We start from the raw sequence: 15,714 nt of genomic DNA on the forward strand, positions 1-15,714 counted from the left end.
ATTTCCAGAAACCTCCAGAAGCTGGAGGTATTTCCTCCAGAAACTGGTATAAAATCGTTATAGGAACTATTAAGTTTGAATCGATGGCAGCATGGCTCAATTCATTTTTGAGTTGCCTTTCGTAGTCACATAACAGTAGATTGGCTCATTATTTTAATTTTTTTTCATGTGAGTACGTACAGTTTGGTTTTCAGGTCATGGTCTATGCATATGTGTTTATGAATGTGTATGCATTTTATTAATGATCTAGAAAATACAGTATCTATATACCCTTTAAAGTATATATTTGAGGACAGTTTTTAGGGTCTCCTGAAGTCATAAAGAATAGAATTTTTTTTAAAGAAGAGATATAGTCTCCTCCTCACCAGAAACAAATTCTCAGATTCTAAAATTAAACACTCATTTCCTTAGCTTTCTAAATTCTGGGTCGACCTGGTTCATTTTCCTCGAATTATTAGGACGACAGGGCAGGAGTGTGGCAGGTGGGCGAGTCAACACGCGGGGAGAGTCCTTATGCTTCCGGTCTGTGCCGTGATGGCCCGGGGCGTGGTGGGTCGTCCCCCCTGCAGACCCCTCGCCGGTGGCACCGGGGAAAAAGCCAGGAGCCGGGCCTCACCTTTGGGAAGAGCCTCTCAACGGAGCCGGAGCCGGGCCTCAGTCATCCGGAGAGGGCCACGCAGCGGCCGCCACAGGAGCCGGGAGCCGGGGCTCTGGGGCCCCACTGTGGAAACGCGCGGGACCTCTACAGCCAGGCCATCAGCTGTCTGCCCTTCCCCTCAGACTCCCGGGTGGGCTCCAGGTTTTCCGTCACTGTGGCACGGACACGACACGCCTACCGCCTTCCGCCCGGTGACTCTGTTCTAGCCGGAGATGCTGGGTACCTGTGTGCCCGTCATACCGGGTGACCCGGGTCCCGCTGGCCGGTCCACTCCCGGGTGCTCCCACGGGAACAAGAAATCGGGTTTGAGCCAACCTGCCTTTTGCTGTTACCATTACAGGGCTGGCCCGTCCGAGCAGGGCCCGGCCTGGGCCTGGCCGACCTCCTCCTGCACACGATGCTTCCCGCTGCAGGCCTCACCGTCCTCCCACTCACTCCTCCACACTGTCCTCCCCCTGCAGAGGGGGAGTCCCGAGGGGATGCCATCACGGGGAGGCCGGTCACCTTCCGCAAAGATGGCCCAGGCGTCTGCAGCGGGTTGATCATTGATCTGAGTGCCTCTCTCCCTGTTCCCCCCCAGCCTGCGCCCATCGCTGCCCCTGGCCACGGCCCCCCGTGGGCCCCGCACGCGCCCGAACCCCTGAGTTTTGAGCCATGGTTAATAATAACAAGCAGAAGGCAGATGTGGATTAAAGGACACGTGTCGCGGAGAAGCAAACTCGGAGCCCTCTCTGTAGGTCCGATGTGGGTCCTGCTGGGAGGTGACGGATTTGGCTTCCGGCCCCTCTCCCGGGGACACTCACGCCCTGCGCGCCCACCCTGGGGTGTTGAGGACTCTGTCAGGATCTGACACGGAAGGAGACCCTCAGCCCAGCGGCTCACCAGGCAGCTCCAGCTCCTGATGCTTCTCCAGGCTGTGGACGGTCACCACGGTCAGCCACTCCAGGGGGTCTGGAGGGGGCGTGGGCAGGACCTGGAGGGGAGCCTGGGATGCCCTGGGCCATGCTGAGCTGCGGTCTGGGTGGGAGTGGGCGTCTCCCCTGCCGTCTCCCCCCACTGAGGCTGGCAGGCTCTGTCTCCCTCTCTGCTAATGACCCTGTTCCTTTCCATCGCCCCCCAGACCCCTTACATGTCAGGTTGGGAATGTGGTTTTCAAGTGATGTGACCTCCCAAGTCACCATGGCTTCCGGTGAATTTACTACATCATTTTTAAATTAAAAAAATTAAAAAAAAATTTATTTATTTGTGAGAGAGAGAGAGAGACAGAGAGAGAGAGAGAGGGAGCAGGGGAGGGGGCAGAGAGAGAGGGAGACACAGAATCCCAAGCAGGCTCCAGGCTCTGAGCTGTCCGCACAGAGCCCGTCGCGGGGCTCAAACTCAGGGACCACAGGATCATGACCTGAGCCAAAGTCGGACGTTCAACCGACTGAGCCACCCAGGTGCCCCAATGTTTATTTAGTTTTGAGAGAGAGAGAGACAGAGAGAGAGAGCAGGGGAGGGGCAGAGAGAGAGGGAGACACAGAATCCCAAGCAGGCTCCAGGCTCCAAGCTGTCAGCACAGAGCCTGATGCGGGGCTCGAACTCACGAACTGCGAGATCATGACCTGAGCTGAAGTCGGACGCCCAACCGACTGAGCCATCCAGGCACCCCTTGCTACATCATTTTTATATTTCCTTTCCTTTATTTTCACAGCGTTCACCTTTAATTGCAGAAGCTATAAGCGATGTGTTTTTCCAGGCAGCTAGCTCTGAAATGGTCTCATGCTGGGGCTTGAAATCAAAGAAACTCCTTGTTTCAGAATTTACAAAAAGCTCTAATTGCTCGTAACGTGTTGTGGGTAAAATAGTAAACCAGGGGAGTGGTTTCACAGTTATTTAGTCACGCTAACAGGTTTGTTATTACACAGCCGATTGGAGTCTGAAAACCTAGAGGTATGATCACGTCGGAGTTCTAGCAAAAATGCAAACAGTGCGTCATGAAAGTCTGGGTCCCTCCCTGACGGCAGGGAGGAGCCCGAGCCCCGTGTCTCATGTCCCGCATCTGGGCTGCGCTCTCGTGTCCTCAGGGAATCACTTCCCGGGAGCGTATTTATTTTCTCTAGAACGTGCACTGTGTTTGCTTCTCAGGCTACTGCTCAGGCTTAGAGTGGCTTCTTCGGCCTGCGTTTTTGACGCTTAGAAGTAATTACCAATTATTAAATATGCCTTTTTCGTGTTTTAACTAGAAACGAGCACACTGCTCAGAATCGGCGATTCTGTTTCATGCAGGTGTGAAATGGGGTGGGTCTGTGGGGAGGCTGTTTCCTTGTGGCTAAATATAAAACCTGTCATACAAGTTTATTGATCATAGAGCTTTGAGGTTGAGCTTTGGTGCAGAGGTAAAAAATGCACCTGTGTTTGGTAGCTGGACGGGCAGTGGCCTGACCCATGTGGTGTGGCCATACTGTGAGATTTTTAAAAAAAATTTTTCTTTTACGTTTATTTATTTTTGAAAGACAGAGAGAGACAGAGCATGAGTGGGGGAGGGTCAGAGAGAGAGGGAGACACAGAATCCGAAGCAGGGTCCAGGCTCCGAGCTGTCAGCACAGACCCCGACGAGGGGCTTGAACTCACGAGCCGCAAGATCACGACCTGTGCGGAAGTCAGACGCTCAACCGACCGAGCCACCCAGGGCCCCCTGTACTGTGAGGTTTTTGATGTGCCACAAAAACCAAATGACGAGCTTTGGGGGCTTTGGACTGTCCTCAAGCCGGCAAAGGAAGACTGAGTAGGAGAGTCGGGGCTCAGGTGCCGCGTGTGTTGGGAGGAATGAGGGGCTCCAGGGACAGGAGGGCGCTTGGACGAGGGAGGGACAGAGCCTGGGTGAAAGTCTGAAGAACGTGAAGGAGGCATCAGTGGGGGCTGCAGGTGACAGCCACAGGAACAGAGTGACAAAGTAAACCTGAAAATCGCACTGACAGGTGACAGGTGTCACCGAAGTCGCTGCTCTGACACATGGGAATGGGGGGCAGCAGGGCAGAGAGTTTGTGAGGGTTGCAGAGAAACAGCCCTCCGGGGTGCACACAGACACAGGGCTTTACTTACGGGACGTGGCTCGTGTGCCTGTGGGGCGGGCAAGTCTGAAACTCAGGGGACAGGCTGCGAGCTCAGGCGGGGTGGCTAATCCCAGTCTGGAGGCACACTCAGAGTTTTGGCTTTTCAGACCTTCACCTGATTGGACGAGGCCCACCACACCAGCAGGGACAATTTTGTTTACTCATAGACAACTGGCTGCAGATGTTAACCGCATCCATAAAACACCTTCACACCTCGCCTGGGTTAGCGTCTCATGAATCATTGGCCACCGACGTGTGGCCAAATGGACACAAAGTCAACCATCACATTTATTAAGGAACAGTGAAAAAGCATGCTTAGAACACGGTGGGCTGTACAGGAGGGGCCACAAGCTAAACGCCCTCAGGGACCAGGAAATGACACACATCCGTGGACATGGGACAGGCAGGCACGCTCCACCTCACGGGGCAGGGCTCCGCCCCCCCGCCGATGTGTGCAGGAATCGGGGTCCAGGGCTTGTAAATCTTCTGGTTTGGGCAGCCAGTGAAAGAATTCTGAGATGGACAGTCATTTAACCGTCTACACTCGCACACACACCGGGACACCCCGCCGGCCCCCCTGCTCCTGTGGCTCCGTAGGCCTGGGGGTCTGATGCTTCTCCTCCGGGTCCCCCGCGCGGCCTGCCCACCGCCTGAGCCTGTCTGCGGGGGCCGCCTGGCCCTGGGGGTCCCTGTTCTCTGAACCTGCTGCAGGTGCAGAGGGAAGACGGCAGAAGAAATGTCACAGAGTAGTGACTCCATTCCCTCCAGTCAAAGTGGCCCATGAGGCAAACCGCCCAGTGAGTGACAATGCGGAAAGCCTTCTGTGCTCCCAGCAGCCAACTGGAGAGAAGATTCCGGGGTGTTCCCAGAGGCCGCAGCCTGGGGACGGGAACGCTTCTCGGGGAGGAGATCCTGCGGGCAGCTGGGGTCCGACCCTGTGCGGCTCGGAAATGCCGCCCCTGCGTCTCACCAGCAGGTGGGAGAGAGGCCAGGACCCCGGGGGGCGGGAAGGAAGGCCCGAAGGAAGGAAGACCCGAAGGAAGGAAGGACGGAAGGAAGGAAGGCCCGAAGGAAGGAAGGCCCGAAGGAAGGAAGGACGGAAGGAAGCACCGTAAGGAAATTGGTAACCGTCCTGCTAATGACACCGTGAACCCAGCCTCTTTCCCCAATTCCTGCTGCGCCGTGTTCAGAGGGTCTAACTTAGAAAGTAAGAATATAGTTTGGGTCCAATATCCCTGCTGCTATCCCTGATTAGAACGTTAAAAAAAATTGTTCCATGTTATTGTACACTTTCCGAATAAAATATGTATGCAAAAGGGAAGCCCTGTGGCGGTTTTCGTCAATACCTCCTGCATTTGTAAGTTTTCTTTTCATTTAATATTCTTTTTTTTTTTTTTTTTTTTTTTAAATTTTATTTTTGGGACAGAGAGAGACAGAGCATGAACGGGGGAGGGGCAGAGAGAGAGGGATACACAGAACTGGAAACAGGCTCCAGGCTCTGAGCCATCAGCCCAGAGCCCGACGCGGGGCTCGAACTCACGGACCGCGAGATCGTGACCTGGCTGAAGTCGGACGCTCAACCGACTGCGCCACCCAGGCGCCCCTCATTTAATATTCTTAATAGCATTTCATTCTAAGTCGTCTGAATCCCCTACCACAGATGTGCCGCTGTTTCGATCACTCCTCACGGAAGGGGGGAGAGGGCTGCCCCCCGGCGGGTGTGGAATCCGGGGTCTCCAGGCAGGTTGGACCTGGGAGCCCTTTGCCGCTGAGCACGTGGGGAGGGAAAGGGCGTGGGTGCCATCAGAAAGACCTCGATCTGCAGGCAGGAGGCGAGCGGAGTGGCCTTGCTCTGGCCGGTAAGTGACAGCCCTCGAGGGGAGGAGCTGGGATTTTGTCCCAAGAGCGTCTGGCTTCCGCCCGAGCTTGTGGCTCTCAGTCCCTTCGAAAGGCGTCTCAGAAGCCTTTACGAAGAGCTTCCACTGCAGGACGTTTCCAGAAGTTTCCACGGGACATACACAGAGCTCTGCTGACAACAGGCGGGGGGGACAGGGTGACACTGGCCTGGGACATAGGAGGCTTCCCTTCCCCAGCTCTGCCTTTGTGTTATTCTTGAATTTCTCCGTGGGCGTCTCCGTGGGCGGTCTTCGTCTGTGCATCTCGCTTCTGTCTGTCTCCCTGTCTGCACGGTGACAGCAGGGGAGGGTAGACCCGCGGGGTTTTCGGGGACTGATGCCAGCTCGCAAAGGAACAGAAGCGGGGTACAGCAGTGCTGTGCTGGCGACTCAGCTGTGGAACATTCTGGAATCGGCGAGCTGGCCACGGGGGGCTAGCAAACCTGCTTTTCTCCCAGACGACCAGTTACTGGGACGCCACCAGATAGGAGGAAAATCAAGATATAAGTAAGCAGTGAAAGGCCAAAGAGAGGTCATCTAGGAGCGCATCGTGCCAGGTCAACAGGCCAGACACAAAACCACGAACGCCGTTCAAGTCCACTCGCACGAGGTCTCTACGGGGGCACCATTCCTAGAGAGCGGATTTCTAGGAGGCGGGTGGGCGCCAGGGGCGGGGGAGTGGGGACTGCTGTCTGATGGGGGCAGAGTTCAGTCTGGGAAGATGGAAAGTTCTGGAGACGGATGGTGGGCACAAGCGCAGCAGTGAGATTGTCTCACCGCCACGGGGCTATGCGCTAAAAATGGTTAAGAAGCTACATTTTCTGTGATGTACATTTCACCACAATTTCAAAGGAGACATTTCAAGGAGGACGTTGTTTGGGGATTCCGTGAGCACTCCACGAGCGCTGGAATGTTCCAGAAGCCTCTGAGAGCCACTGACGCACCTCTCAGCCCCCGACCCAGCCCACGGGCAGATAGGCGGTCAGTTCATTCTCCTGACCCCTCAGCAAATCAAAATTATTGACTTGGCTATTGGCAGAAGTGACCACGAAAATAGAGAGGAAAATCTTTCTCCAAAAAATACGAAAAATCGTCATATTTTCATTTGTATTAGTGTCTTCCTAGAAGATTCTGGAAGATACATTGTAAGTTTGCCTTGGGATCCTTGCCTGAGAATTTCAAACTGTATTAAAAAAATCATTTTTGGTAGCCCGTGATAACGTTTAAATCAGGTTAATTCGTGCATCGATTTGTTATTGACTCCACAAGGGCACCGTGTGCCAGGCCTTGTGCACAGTGCTGGGGACACAAAGATAGGTGGGCATTTCCCAAGCTTCAGGGAGGTGACGCAGAGGGGAAGGTGGGCGTGAGCACCGGAGGGTGGCCTGTGGGGTGTGGGGAATGTGTTGGGGTGCAGGTGTCGTGTTGTTGGGGGCTCTGTGAAGAGGCAGGTCTCAGGGGTCAGATGAGGAAGGGCAGGCAGGAAGTTAGAGGACAGAGATCAGAATGTTCCGTGAAGGAGGCCCAGCACCCGGAGGACGTCTATGTAGCTGGGGAGGAGTCAGTGGCCGACTGGATTTTGGAAAAAGACAAGACAACATTTGCTGACTTTACAAACACTGATAGCATCATCTGCCTGGGGAAACAGATTCATCGCTCAAGTTGAAATTCGGGCTCCCGTCTGTCCTTCCTGGATCTGCCACAGTTCAGATAATGCTGAGATTTGCAAGACTCACAGACGGGACTGTGCACCTGCTATATTAGAAGAAGCGAGTCAAAGGAGAAAAGAAAGTAAACCTTGCGGCCGGCAGCGAAGTGGTTGTGGTTCTGAGGCCCGTCATCTTCTGCCTGCCCACGGTTCCCTCTGACCCGTTTCCTCACCCGGAGAAGAGAGTTTGGAACAGGACAGCTCCTCCTCGGATGTCTTTGGAGGAGACAACCGTCTGAGGGCAGCTCGTGAGGCTTCTGTGATGGGAGTGACAGGACAGGAGGCCAGAGAAACATCCCCAGAGGTGGGTGTTGGCAGGATCCGGAACCTTCCAGCGTACCGAGAAGTTATCCCCTTTCACAGATGTGCAAAATAAAACTCGAGTCAGACAGAATGCTCGCAGAGGATCTGGAGAGGATTTACCAGAAAGAAAGCGCACAGTAACAGACCTTGGACCTGGCAGAATGTTGCTGGAGGCGTCCAGGTCAAGACCGGCCATCCCGCTCCGGGCTCTGTGTTGCGGGCGCGCAGGTGAAAAGCTGTGTCCCTAAAGGACGCCCAGTCTGGCTGGGGACGTAAACAAAGTTAAGATCATAAACCGATGGCTTGAAAATAGCCAAGGGACGCCCACCGAGTGCTGATCGTGGGCCGGGCTCTGTGCTCAACGTTTTATGTATTGTTTTACTTAAACCGTGCAATGGTCCCGGGGTTTGTTATTCACAGGGCAGTTGGGTGGCATGTCCCAGGTCACAGAGCTAGGAAGTGACAGGCGGGATGTTGACCCAAAGGCCCTGACCTCGGCCACTAACCCCGTGTCTGGCGTCAGCTCTGGCTGTGCGTTAACAGAACTAACGAGGAGGCTTCAAAAACACCAGCGCCCGGGACTCCGCAGACAGACTGAGTCAGAACACTGGGGTTGGCCGAGGCATCAGGGTTTTCTGGGCCCCCCACCTGCCACGCGGGCGTCGTGCCGGGCTAACAATGAGCAGGGATTGGTGGGAGGTGTGGCCGGCTGAGCCCGGAGACGGACGTGGCCGTGCTGGGGGGTTTGGGCCCCCAAGGGCACGGCTGCAGTGAGGTCTATGGGGGCTGCGTGATGTCACAGGGTGATTTGCCTGTGACAGGACTGCAGATCATCGCGTCCAGGCTCAGGGACGTGGTGAAGAGACATCTGGTCGGATTATTGCGTAATCGAGTGAAGAACTGCCTGTGGAGAGCTTATCACGACGCGGGAAATGTTTACGGTTAGTGTTAGATTTTTAAAAAGCAGCACGTAGGACTGTCCGCGCAGGAAGCCGGGCACAGCGGGTCACACCTGCGTTCCAGGCCCCTGAAATCCCCTCCCCGGGGAGGACACAAAACCCACGAAAGTAGGGAGTATCGCTGAGAGACGGTGACCCCCCCGGGGACTCTGTGAGACAGGTCTTGACATACGTCACGAGCTGGGCACAGTGAGACGAACACACTCACATGTTAAATTCGGTTCCGAGAAGGAGCCTCCCTGGTAGGACAGACCCGGGACGATCTGCCATTTTCTACTGCCTGACGTCACCCGTGTCCACCTTAAGTATGACAGAGGCCATGGGGTGGCCCGGGGACAAGCGTGGGCCATCTGTCTGCATGGGCAGTGCAGGTGTGGCTCCAGGCAGGGTGACAGGTGTGGGCCTGGTTGCGAAGCCGAGCCTGTGTCTCAGCATCCTGGGGAGTCTGTTTTGGGGACCACACTACCAGCTTTGGACAGAGAGTGAGAGACAAGGCAGTTAGGGAGGAGCTTGTCACCATCATCAGCTCCAGGCTTGGGGCATAATTTAGAAGTATGACATGGGACGATGCAGCTGTTGCAGGAGCCAGGGCTGGGCTGGGGTGGCACCCCCTCCACCCCCCAGTGTCGGCTGGGGACCGCGGTTTGGGGTCTCCCCCTGTGCGTTTCTCCCACGAGGCATTACGTACAGTGACTTCCCAGAGCAGGGAAGCAAAGTGAATTTCAGAAGCATGTAGACATTCCGACTTGAGAAGAAAGTTCCAGAGGCAATTTCGACTCGCTTAGTAGGAACGTGTTTCTTAGGATAAACTAGGGAGCCGCGTGATCTTGGACATAAGGCTCCGTCTGCGCAGACGAGGCAGAATTTTATGAAATGGAGAACCTTCTGCGCCAGGCAGGGCCCAGCACAGAGCACGGGAAGGTGCACACCCAGAGCCTGGCCGAGCAGCCCCACGTCCCCACTTTCCCGAGTCTGTTACGAGTCCGTGCAAGTGGGAAGAAAGCAGACTTGGTGCGTTCGGGGGCTGAAGCAGACAGACAGCAGGTGACTCACCGAAAGCGGGCAGCGCGGGAACCCACGAGGGCGGCTTCCCCCGGTGGGGGCCGCCCGCGGCTGTGTGTTTCCAGGCCGGCCGTGCCGTCTGCGTCGTCGTGGGCGCAAAGAGCCTCTGGCTCGCCGATCCGAGGTCCGATCGCGCACAATAGCCGCGGGAAACATGGTAGGCCGCGGATAGGAGACGTTCGCTGCAGGTGCGCCGGAGTCGGGGTCCCCACCTTTGTAGCGCAGCCCGGGCATTTCCTCGCTCCGGAGCCCCGGGAGCCGGTTGTCACGGCTCAGCCCGCGGGGGCGGGTGGCCGGCCGGCCTCAGCAGTAGGAGTCGTTGGTGTCACCCGGGGCCTCGCCCTCCCTCCCTCGGCCTCTGAGGGTGTTGAAGACCCTGCGGGAGGAGCGTCTGAACGCGGGGTTGGAGGAGCAGGTACACCGCTGGGTTCAGCACGCTCTGCAGGTACGTGAGGCCGTTGCTCATGTCGGACACGTGCACCTTCGCTCCCAGGACCCTGCAGCCGTCCGCCCCTCGGGAGACGGCCACCGGGACCCGGGCCAGGAAGCTGGGCAGGAAGCAGGCCGTGAAGAGGACGACGACCACGGTCACCAGCGCCCGGGCCCTCTGCAGCTGGGGCTGCCGGTCCGGGTCTCGGAGTCGCCCCCGGAGGGTCCTGACGATCCTGGCGTTGCAGAACAGGATGAGGCCAAGGGGAGAACGAACTGCGCCGAGAACAGGGCTTCCTGCCGGAGGGCGCTGAGGGAGAGCTGCCCCCGGGGCTCCAGGCCGGGGCACTCGGCCTCCGACACGAGCAGGCTCCGGTGGCTGAGGCCGAGCAGCAGGAGCCAGACGCAGCCCGAGACCCCCCAGGCCGCCCGCGGGGACAGCAGGTTGGCCCTGAGCCGGGGGTGGACCATTCGGAAGTAGCAGTCCACAGCCACGGCCGTGAGGAAGGCGACGCCCGCCCCGCGGCTCAGCACCTGTAGGAACAGGAGGCCGCGGCAGGACGCGTGTCCCAGGGGCCACGTCTTGTGACGTAGGTAGAAGACGGCGTGGAGGGGCAGGCGGACGGCGAGCAGGAGGCCGGCGGCCACCAGGTTGAGCAGGTACACGGCGTCGGGCTGGCACGCCTTGAGGCGGAACGCGAAGGGCCACCACGTTGCCCAGCGGGCCCAGCCCGCACTCCAGCGCCAGCAGCACGGCCACGGTCCCCTCCACCGCGTCGCTGTGCCGCGAGCAGTTGGCGGCCGGCATGTCCCCCCGCTCGCGCCGCCGGGGTCCCCTGTGAGGTGGCCAAGGGCCGAGAGCCCGGGCTGCGGGCGACGCGCCTTCCTGCAGAGGGAGAGACGCGGGCTTCCCCCTGCCGCGCGGGGACGGGAGTTCTGCATTTTCGCAGTAGGAAGAAACACTGAACAGGATGAAGTCAAAAGCAAACTCGAACGTGTCTGGGGAAAGGGGACCGGGGAGGGGAGGGGAAAACACCCTTTCGGTTTTGTTCTGCTTGGTTTTGCCCTAAAAAGGAGAAGCTGTGTTTCGCTTCGCGTCATCTGCGCGCCACTGAAGCCACGAGGCCCTCAAGAGCTGGGCGAGCACAGGTCTCCAACGGCGGGGGCCGCGGAAGGAGCCGGAAGGCCCTCGCTCCGTCAGGCTTCTCGTCTCGGCCGTCAGAGGGACGCTGGCGGGGAAGCTCTCCTCCTCCACGGAAGGGACATTTCCCGAGACCCTTCTGCACGGCGCTCCGTTTCCCACACGGGCGGTCCGATCGGGTCACGGCCGTCACAGAGGAGGCTCTGCGGAGGCCCGGCCACTTCACGGCTGGCCCCTGATGCTTGTCCCCTTACTTTCCGGATTTGATTTTCTGCCGAGGGGCCCCCCTCCCCTCCCGCTCTATCCGGATCAGGGTCCGGGCCCATGGGCCTCCACTGGCCCCGAGAGCCGCATAACACCGATGGCTGGTCAAGACGCACAGATTCCCCCCAGAATGTCAGGGGCATGAGCCCGGGGACAGGCACTGTGTGCCAGCGATAAGAGTGTCTGCGCAAAGCGGGCGTCGATCCACAACTGTCGCATGAGTCCAATTCTCCCTCCCCATTGTGGACCACGTTTCACTTGTTCTGGGTCATTCTCGACCCTAATTCAGCGGGGGCCTGCACACTGTTGACCCTCCCACCGTCGACCCTCACTCACCTGGGTCCCGACCCTCCTTTGACCCTCACGATCTGGGTCCTGACCCACTGCCGACCCTCACTCACCTCGTTTCTGTTTAGCCTGGTTTGAGCTCTGGAGTCGAATATATTCAGTTCCAACTCTGGTTTCTCCGGTCGGCAGCGGTGTGGCTCAGGGGAAGCAAACCAACACGGGGCCCCTTCGCTGAGGAGTGACGGTGACGGCCCCTACGCGCAGGGTCGTGACGAGTGTCTGAGACGCCGTTCCAGGCAGCACACTTCGCACCTGGGGCGTCTCGCCCGCTGGACCCACCTGCACTTGTCTTGCTCACCTGTACGTGACGCTGACTTTCAACACAACGCCTTTCGCTCCCAACCAGCGCTGCGCTCCTGCCCCACACATCCGTTCCAGGCTGCCCCGATGCCTTGGCTTCTGAGACCCGACTGCAAACCTCCGGAAACATCTCCGTGATGATCATCGCTGAGATGGGCGGCCTGTTTGTGAGGTGTCGGGCGCTGCTTTCATTGTCTCAGGGTTTTCCTTTCCGGCCGGCCCACCGGCCCACGCGTCCCCCCCCCTCTGCTTCATGCGGGTTCGCCCGCCTGTTTCCCAAGCAGGTGCATTTGGAGAGTCCCCCCCGCAGTCAGAACTGGCATGGCCACTGCGATGCCTTCTCACTGGGAGTGGCTCCTCGGGAGCACGGGAGGGTGTGGTCCAACACGTTCCGGGGCAGTGGTGCCCACAGGCCACGTGCCTCCCCTCTACGGATGCCATCGGCGCACGGCGACACCCAGGAAAGCCGGCGGCTAAGTCTTCGGGGATGGAAGCTACTTGAATGTGTTTCTCTCCACACACTGAAAACTTTGACAAACTTTGACAGACGCTAAAAGCTACCCCTTAATTGCAGATTTCAGCTTCGACCCCCAACTTGCTAAATCAGAGATAGTCTAGCTCAATAGGCAACACAAACATTAATAACTACCCATTTTCCTTTTTAGATACAGGAACTAAAAATAACCGAATCTAAACCTCTGCTTCTTCCTCTCAGTATACATTTATCTTCCTTATTTCTAAAAAACTGAATTGTTCTTTTCTTCCTGGCTTTTCAAGTTATGATATCTGAGCTTCTCCCTGAGGGATTTATCTCTTGAAATCGCAGTAACCTCAGGAACTCTTTCTTCCTTCAACGATTATTCTTTCTTCAATGCTCCTCCTGCTTAGGAAGCTTCTCTGTTCTCACCCGTTTTTGCGATGAATGCTTTATTCACGCACCTGTTCCTAAATTTAAATGAAAACTGAATCGTGGCTTGAAACCCACACACATACTTCACGCGATTTTTCCTCTCTGCTTTTCCTTTTTTGTTTCCTTTTTGTCTCACCAGGTGGCAGACTTCGTAAAGCCTGCATGAGCGCTCCGAATCAGACTTTCCCATTGCTTGCTGCGGAGTTAGCCAGCGGTGGGGTTTGGAGCGCCAGGGCGGTCCCCACAAGACCACCTCCTGTCAGGCCCCAACTTTAAGTCAGGGGTCTCCAAGACCACCCCGGTTTTGATAAATCTCTGGAAGGACCCGAGAACTCCCTGGACATTGTTCTGTTTTGTTCCAGAGGAAGGTCACAGATTGGGATGCGTTGAGGGAGGGTGAGATTCCGGGAAAGGAGTCAGTATGAAGCTTCCTTTGTTCTCCCCGCGGTCAGGATGGGGCGGCTTTCCCGGTCCCCACGTGTGCCAACACCCGCCGGGCATGGTCAACTAGGGGACCCCCCCAGCCTTGACGTCCAGGGTCCTTACTGAGATTCGTGACACGGGCGCGGCTGTCCGCGTGGCCCATCTCAGGCTCCGGCCCCTCTGGGGGGCCAGCTGACGTGTGTGGCCCCAGGCCCCCACCCCTCATCACAGTGTTTCTACCCCGCTGGCCCAAGGCCCCCGCGGAAAGTTGCCTCCACCAAGCATGACCTTCCAAGGACTCCGAGATGACCTCCCAGCAGCTGGGGCCAAAGGTCACACCTCTTTTTGGACAAAGTTAAAAACTTTACTACACACTTATTTATTTAAAAAAAAAAAAAACATTTAGGACATATTAAGTGTTGTTCCTTTTGTGCCGGGGATGCAAATACTTATAATGCTAATAATACTTCCTGACTTTAAGGACTCGTATTCCAACGGGGCGGGGGGAGGGCAAGGAATACACCCAGACTTGTAAGGAACACATGATAAAATTAAATAATAGGTTTACAGCTGGAATGGGATGGGGGAGGTGGGGCCAGGGAAGGAGGAGAAACATTATAGTCAGCAATGCTGGGGTGGGGCTCAGGGCAGGGACCGTGCAGCTCGGGAGACGGACCCACGGCTTGGGTGGGTTGGTTGTGATGATACATCTACAGCAGGGCGATTTCCAACCCCCGTCAGTGGCTGTCTGTCTGTCTGTTTATTTTGAGCGAGAGAGAGAAAGAGCAAGCATGAGAGGGAAAGGGCAGAGAGAGAGAACCCCAAGCGGGCTCCGGGCCGTCAGCGCAGAGCCCGACGTGGGGCTGGGGGACCCACGAGCCACGAGATCATGACCTGAGCTGAAATGAAGCATTGAACGCTTAACCGACTGAGCCACCCCGGCGCCCCTTTCGTGGCTGTCTTAGAGACTCTCAGAAGTTCACTACATTTCATTTTCTTTTCTTGTTTTCACCCCTGGCCCGGGGAGGGGGAGCCTTAGGGGAAAGGAGCCGTGGTCATTTCCAAGAAAAATGATATTGTTGGCGAAAACGAGCTGGAAGTGAAGTCTCCGAGGTTGGAAGTCACAGCACTGGGGCCGGGTCCTGTGACGGTCCTGAGCATACGTCTCAGCTTACGGTTTGGGTAAAAAAATTTCAGCAACCTCAGAATATCCCTACGGTGTGAACGCCATCGAAAGAGCGGATGGCTGATGTAGTCGGTGTTTCACGCAGAAGAAATCACGCGGAACGTAGGTTCTTGTTCTAGAAAAATTTGAACCCTAGAAAAACAAAAGTTTGAATTCTCACACTCAAGCCCCAATGGGAAAGTGTACAGGAGGCTCTTTGCAGCAAAAAACAAGCAAACAAAAGCCCAACAGCGTTCTTTGTCGCCATTTTTTGGGTACAAGTTAAACAGCTTCACGTTCAGAATGATGGAAAGCCTCCAACTCTTCCATTTGCTAAGTGGACCCGCAAGAGGATGGTGTTCACGGCAGCAAAACCGAGGGCATCCAGGCGAATGGGACCAGGTTCTCAGAGATCCTCTTTTTCGCTTCTTTGCTACTGGAGAAATGGGTTGAACATAGCAAGAAATGGCATTTCTTTTCTAGATTTTTTGTGAAGCTGATAATTTTTAAGTACGCTCTTCATGAGTGCATCCAATAAGTCTATGGCACACCAACTACGGTCCCATCCCGTTGGTGAGCCTGGAAGCATCTTTACAGACTAATCTTGAATGTTATCTGATTGCACATCTGGTATGTTCTCGAGGCATAAACATGGAAAACATGCAAAAGCACAGCGGAAAGGGAAAAGTAATGAGCTGCAACACCCCAGCAGAGGCACGCGTGTCTTTTTCCCAAATGTTTTTAATCTCGATTTTTTTAACGTAAGTTATCGTCAAGTTGGCTAATGCACAGTGCATACAGTGTGCTCTCGGCTTGGGAGTAGGTTCCTGTGATTCATCGCTTACGTACGACACCCAGGGTTCCTCCCAACAAGTGGCCTCCTCAGTGCCCATCACCGTTTTCCCTCTCCCCTGCCCGTCCACCCACGGAGGCAGGCGGGTCTTTTTATTTATTTATTTATTAAAAAAAATTTTTTTTTCAACGTTTATTTATTTTTGGGACAGAGCGAGACAGAGCATGAACGGGGGAGGGGCAGAGAGAGAGGGAGACACAG

At 56.1% G+C, this 15,714-nt stretch overlaps 1 protein-coding gene across 1 annotated transcript; it reads right to left on the minus strand.

Annotated features, from left to right (window-relative positions):
* Nucleotides 1–9,914: 9,914 nt before the first annotated feature.
* On the minus strand, nt 9,915–10,917 carry GPR31 (G protein-coupled receptor 31). Its single transcript, XM_043593203.1, is given in 4 exon segments — nt 9,915–10,094; nt 10,096–10,373; nt 10,376–10,818; nt 10,820–10,917. Coding segments are annotated over 4 exon segments (930 nt in total). The 3' UTR covers nt 9,915–9,983.
* Between the last annotated feature and the right edge of the window lie 4,797 nt (nt 10,918–15,714).

This window comes from Prionailurus bengalensis, chromosome B2 (genome assembly GCF_016509475.1).
Source record: "Prionailurus bengalensis isolate Pbe53 chromosome B2, Fcat_Pben_1.1_paternal_pri, whole genome shotgun sequence".
NCBI lineage: Eukaryota > Metazoa > Chordata > Mammalia > Carnivora > Felidae > Prionailurus > Prionailurus bengalensis.